The sequence below is a fragment of the Melopsittacus undulatus genome, chromosome 4, assembly GCF_012275295.1.
Source record: "Melopsittacus undulatus isolate bMelUnd1 chromosome 4, bMelUnd1.mat.Z, whole genome shotgun sequence".
Lineage (NCBI taxonomy): Eukaryota > Metazoa > Chordata > Aves > Psittaciformes > Psittaculidae > Melopsittacus > Melopsittacus undulatus.
Window position 1 is genome coordinate 17,581,491 of NC_047530.1, and position 6,877 is coordinate 17,588,367.

Sequence of the window (6,877 nt, forward strand, 5' to 3'; positions counted from 1 at the left end):
TTTTCTTCTATGGATTTGCCTGTGTAATTTTCCAAAATTACCTTAGTAATTTTCCAAAACCAAATTGCCTTAGTAATTTTCCAAAAAGAATACATATCAGTTGCAAGATTTTTGAGATCTCCTAACATACGGTGTATTTTTTAACTTTTGGACAGGAATCATCTGAACTAGAAAAACTTCAAGTTATTCCCAGTCTTAAGGCAATCTCAAAGCTTTGAAATCCAGCTACTATATTCACTGGCATTGTTAAACTAGATGTGTTTTTAATTTTATACAGTAAATATTTACTTTTTATAATCAATAAAACTATAAAAGATTTGCATTATAACTGGGTCATTCCAAGGAATGAGCTATTTTTGTTTGAAGGCTGAAAGCTTCACAGTATACATGATGATCACATTGACTCACTGTGTCTGTCTCAGTTCAGTACTGTGATCAGAAGGCACTCGTTCTACAGGATGCTGTTCTTCATAGTGATGCAAGATAAATTTAAAATGTATGTATTTGTGTGAGTATGTTGCAGTGATGGGCTGTCCTTTCAATATTCCAAAGCAGGTCAGATCTGTTAAGAAAGATCAAAAAATGTTAAAGGATTTCTGAAATACTTGATTTTATTTTTAAAATGGCTCAATAGCAATCATATTCTTTGTTGTTTTGCACATCACTCCTTGAAAAAGTCCCAAAGGGAAATTTCAGGTTTCTTTTTTTCCAAACATACTTCTGTTTTTCAGTGTAGTGCTGTTGGTTTGCCTTTTTTATCCCTGGGAACAAACTGTTACAACAGGGCAAAGGAAACTCTAGCCTTTCTGATTTTATGAATACATAGTTATGGGACAGAAAACAGCTAACATTTTCACGGAGTAGAAAAGGCTTTCCTAGTAACCATAAAAGTGCAAGTAGAGCTCAGTGGGGCCAAGTGTTTGCATAAAGTTTGTAGCATCTCAGCTTCATATATTCAAGTATTTTAACACTACTGAGATTTACTGTAGCATCAAACATAAATGGAAACAAAATTAATTTTTCATTGTTAGTTTTGAGAAAAAATGTGTCTTTCTAAATTTCAGTTGAAAATATAGTTCATACAGCATGCTTACATAAATAGACCCTTAAAGATTAGGTGGAAAGTCCAAGTTCTAAATGCCCCTTAACTTTCTTTTATCATAAACCAGCAGTTTCTCATCTAAAGAACAGCTAGAAACACAGCAAAAAGAGAAGACCAGGGCACGTTGGAGCAGTAGTACCTATGGTGCAGTCATGAGCTCTGTTTTTAGTGATTGACTCAAAAGCATATTTTTGCACTTATGACATTTTTAAGTCAACTTTCAAAGGGTTATACTGAATGGGGAATGAACTGACTTCTGAAATGGATGATGAAATGACACAAGAATGTCAAGCAAACTAAGTATTACCCGGTAATGGCAAGAACAGTCATGCTCTTCACAAAGGAAAAAAATAAACAGATTCCTCTTGGGAAATTGCTGTTACAAGGTTCCCTTCTTTAGAACTGCAGGCTTATACTTTCTCATGAAGGGTATCAAGGTTTTGGGCTCAGCAGCCAGTTTACAATGCAGTATTAAGAAGTACACCTCACAGTGTAAGCATTGGTTAGTAGAATCATAGAATCATAGAATAGTTAGGGTTGGAAACAACCTTAAGATCAGGTTCCAAGCCCCCTGCCACGGGCAGGGACACCTCACACTAAGCCATCACAACATCCTTGGGCAACCTGTTCCAGTGCCTCACCACCCTCACAGTAAAGAGCTTCTTCCTTACATCTAACCTGAACTTCCCCTGTTTAAGTTTAAACCCATTCCCCCTTGTCCTGTTGCTACAGTCCCTGATGAAGAACCCTTCTCCAGCATCCCTGTAGGCCCTCTTCAGATACTGGAAGGCTGCTATGAGGTCTCCACGCAGCCTTCTTTTCTCCAGGCTGAACAGCCCCAACTTTCTCAGCCTGACCCTACTCAGGACTTGCTCCAACAGCTCCATGTCCTTCTTATGTTGAGGACTCCAGAGCTGACACAGTACTCCAAGCAGGGTCTCACAGGAGCACATGAGATACCTTATCGCTTATCATTTTCAGTAACATTGTACATTAAAAGAGGAAAATAACGCTAGCCTTTTCTGTCTGCAGCACAGACTGCATCTCAACACTTGGCCATCTGCAAGGCTGTTTCCTAGTCCCATCACTGTAAGGCACACAATGCACTCAAATACTCATATGGGCTGAGGGCCATAAGAAGCTGCCATGGTCTAGGCTAACTTGATGAGGAATGTATAAAATTGCCCACAGCATGCCACTTTGTCAATAAAAAGTGTCAGTTATTCATGGGCACTTAAAGTCAAAAAATGTTGCTCAAAGGTATATAGCTATTTCTGCAACTTGGATTCTGTTTCTAAGAGAGCAACATTAGAGTAAGATTTGGTTCAGCTACTCATGTAGCTGAGAGAGATACTATCAGATGGATTTCTTGGACAAGGACCCCATCACCGGATTAATTTATATTTTCTTTGCACAGGGTTCTCTCAAGAACTGCTGTTCATTGCTTGTGTTTTGTCTGCCAGTAAATGCAGAAGAGAGGATAAGATCAGACTGTGAGCCCCTGGAACAAGTAAAGCAAATGTTATTCAAATTCCAAGGACAATATTCATGTCACCTACAAGGAGTGCCACATACGGTTACTGTAGTATTAACACAGATTTTTTTTTCTTTCTAGATAACCTCAGGTTTTGTAAAGTCAGGAAAAATAAAAGACATGCTATCTGCTTCCTTTCTTCACCACAGGACTTGGTAAGTGTAAGAATATATAATATGTTTTTTCTATCATTCTGCCAGGAAGATGCCTACTATTTGGGATTCTTGACACACCTGATTCCAATTTCTCTTCTTGCTGATAGTTACGTTCATAATTATTTTCAACTATAATTTGATAATGCAATATCACATTGTTGAGTTTTGGAAGAAACCATCTTGTCTCATTATATCCATCGGAAACACATTAACACAGATAATGCTCTTCATTTATGCCTTTGCCTGTAAGCCTGCTGCTTTGTGTTAGTTCCCCCTGCCCCTCCACATCAAAGCACTTGTCTCCATTGTTCATTCTTGTTGAGAGTGAAGTCCTGTCCTAATGCCCTGAAATGCAATTGCATACCTTAAGCTGACCACTGTTGCTGATTATCAACACCCTTTTTCACTGCCATATTTCTATGTTGCTGCACACTTTGTTGAGAAGGGGATCCCTGAACAAGGTACTTTGTTGCTTTCCTCCAGACCTTGCCCTGAAGTTTGACTATGAAACCAAAAGAAAGCTTCACAACAGTTGGGCATCTGCTGTGACCATTATCTGTCACAGTCACTGACCAATTTTATTGCTCATTATTTTCTTGTACTCATCCATCTGTCAGTCTGTCTGCATTCACTGGGTAGGCATCATCTCATTTTACAGTATAAATTCACTTGAACAGAGAGTTTTAGTAGGATTCACTGTTAGGTTTCCTAAATGCAAGAAAATAACAGCAAGGAGTCAGAGAGGAGGCTAGCCTTAGTACGTCTCTCCTACAAACAGAAGGTTCATTGTCTCTGTAGTTCTGTCTATCACTAAGACCCCACTAACTGAAAGAGTTTGTTGTCCGACAGCAGACCTGCGTTTTCTATATCACAGCATGAAACTTGTCTGGATATTTGTTTGATGAACAGAATTATTTCCTTCCAGCTCAAAGAATGCAGTATGCATTTTAACCATCAGTTTCCCCATAAGGATCAATAGCATAATGAGATGTAGACTCTGCTCCCACTCTGTGCTCCCAGTAGCTGTGCAAGTTAGTTCTCTCTTCATATCTCAGTTTCACATTTATGGAGCATAAAACCATGTTATTTTACATATTTGAAACATAAATACTAATGATTATAAGAAGCACCACAATGATCAGTTTTATTCTCTCCTCATCAACCTGTCTGAACTCTTGCTAAGCTGCAAATACTATCTAATGCACTGAATCTAACCCCTTTGCTGTTATCTTAATGCCTCCCACACCTATGGGTTACATCCTTACTGAACCCTTGTATAAATCTCTTGGCATAAATATTTTATTGTATAAATAAAACCTTTTATCAGGACAACAGCTTCTAGGTACTACCAGAACAAATACTATTGATACTGATACTAGTGGCACCTTCACTCTTTTGCCAAATCTGTCTTCACATTGATAGTAGGTCACTGCTGAAATAGATAGGTTTAAGTTCACATACACTTGAGCTTTGTCTCAGAACTTTATCTGCCAAAAATGTGTTATCGCAGATCTCTGTCTGGCTACATTAATATCTCTGTTTGCAGATTTAGGGCCTTAGTAAGCTGGTGAAACACATTTTCCCACTTGAAACCACAATGCTTGTATACAGAGTTCAAAGCACTTTTGGATTGAGTAATTTCATGTGTAAATGTTCTGTTTCAAAACTGACCTGTGCTTTTATTCATTGGACATCACTTAAATAAAAACATGGCAGAATGAGTAAAGCAATAGAAGCATGTTAAGACTAGATCTTTAGAGAAGTATCTGTTTTATATTCAGGTTCAGTGAAGATGTTATACCTCATTAGCTACGACAGAACTGAGCCATTTTCTCATTAGATCATTCAAGTGGAACAACACAAAAGATTTTTCAAGTTTGTCAGTTGCATTTTAGTTGTGCTTTTTAAAGTGCTTGTTGGAAAGCAAGAATTGAAACCGTATGGTGTTGTTTAAGCTTAAAAAGTGCTTTTGATCTTAAGCTTCAAAAGAGATTTTCCCATCAGAAAGTAGGTTAGCACTTCATTTAGTACTGTTTTAGGTAGGCACCAGAGCACTCTGTATTAATATTATTAATAATAGTATTTTCTTTTTTCATGGTATTGGTTAAACCTCTTTTAACACTGTCACTGCTGAACTAGAGATGATTTACAGGAGGCAATCAATCACTGTTGTCAGTGTACTGTACCCTGTTTTTACATAACTAACAGATCAGCACAGACTGGCATCAACTCTCTTAAATGAGTTGGTACAAGAAGTGGTGGTCACTAAGTGAGACTTATGAACTACTAAGTATTTTTAAATACTATAAAGATTCTTTCAAAGCTGAATTTTATCAGCCCCCTGACAGCCATCCCCTGTAATGAGTTTACATTTGAAAAAGTATTGGTTTTTCAGTAAAACCAGTTTCACTGCATTATAGTAGCTTTGTTCTTGAAGAGATTACATTTTATTTCAAGCATTTGAGTTTTGTAGCTACTGGTGCTTTTTAATGTACACAACTTGCACTGCTTCTGTGTTTGACAGCTTATCTGGAAAATGCAATTCTCACATCTTAAGCTCACAACTGTAATTTGAAGAACTGATCTTATGGCTCTCCATTGACTAAACTTGATCATTACTGTTTATATTACTGTAAAATCAGAAAGATGTTTCTATCAGAAAGACCAAAAAATGTAAACTGTATTTTATATTTTCCTTTTCTTATGAAGGGTTTTTCAGTTGCAAACTCTCCAGAGGACTCTGGGTTTCCTGCACTGCCAGCAAATTTTACAAGACATAACCATTTCTGAAGAACAAATGGGAATCTGAATGAAAACATTAAGCATTTATTTGGCTCTGATCTTGTATTTGGTCATGAACTTGAGCTGCCTCTAGTGAATAAGTCAAATGAAAGTGAGCAAAACTAAACAGGATTACGTATTCCTAAATACTTAGCATAGTTATACCCCTTCATGCTGCATGTTATATGGCCATATAAAGCATTTCTAACAAGGACATTTTTATCTTTCCTGGGTATCTTGCAAATCTGTAAGTTTCTCACAACCTTCCCAGAGCTGAGGAATGTGTTTTCTGGAGGATTACTTATCTTGGTCAGTTCTGCTTTCTAGGATGGTTCTTCAGATTTAGTCTGAATCACTGACAGAAGAGTTAGCTTTTCTGTACTTTCAAAAGCTTTGGGATTGGTTTTTGGTTGGATTTTTTAAATTATTATAATAATTTATTAACACATTTCAATCTGCAAATTAAATTATGCTAGGAACTGAAAGAAAAATGAAAAATGTTGTTCTGGTGAGAAAAATAATAAAGAATAAAAGAATGATTGCAGTACTTGATGACTGGCAGCTGGGATGAGGCTGTCTAGGGGAATATCTATGTTCATTTTATGTTACAGATAAGTGTAAAAATCCAGGAATTACAACAAATAATCTTTGAAGCATCCATGCAGAAAGAGCTCTGAGGCAAGCCAAAGGAGCAGCAACTAATCTTCTAAATCATTTGGTACATCTTAGTGCTAGTTCTTGAACCAGCCAACTGCATCAGAGCAGCACAGAAAATGCAGGGCAGTGAGGCTGTTACCAGCCCTTAACACTGCTTATGCTTCTTACCTTTTTTTTTTAGTGGAGGTGCAGCCAAAGCACTTCAAACATTACTTTTCTTTCTCTGAATGCTGCCACATTGTCTTTACCTCAGTTTTCAGATCTACCAAAAAATGTGTTTATTCTCTTTCTTCTGATAAAACTTGGAATGCATTTAAGAAAGCATCTAGGCAAGAATTCAAAATTCTGCAATTAGAATAATGACTATTCTATAAAATGGAGCTAGATGTTCTAATAGAAATTAGCCGGTACATCCCAAATCCATGGTAAATCTTATTTTACCACTTTCAGGTTGGTTGCTTTGTTTTTCGTTGCATGAAGTCTAGTTTTGTTTAATAATTAAAAATATTAGGTAGGGAAGCAGAAATGCAAGTGTAAAGCTGTTACTGTGATGAAATTTATCTAACAATTGAGATGCAAACAGAAGTATCTTACTATTTTACTGACTGTCTGCAGCTGGAACAAGCCACTGTGTGACTGAATGTTAAA

At 36.9% G+C, this 6,877-nt stretch overlaps 1 protein-coding gene across 1 annotated transcript in view; it reads left to right on the forward strand.

Moving 5' to 3' along the window:
- LRRC9 (leucine rich repeat containing 9) overlaps nucleotides 1-6,359 on the forward strand; it is a 43,958-nt gene extending 37,599 nt beyond the window's left edge. Inside the window, 3 exon segments of the mRNA XM_034061301.1 lie at nucleotides 2,520-2,612; nucleotides 5,501-5,684; nucleotides 6,184-6,359. Coding sequence (XP_033917192.1) covers nucleotides 2,520-2,612; nucleotides 5,501-5,684; nucleotides 6,184-6,359 — 453 coding nt within the window.
- The last annotated feature ends 518 nt before the right edge of the window (nucleotides 6,360-6,877 follow it).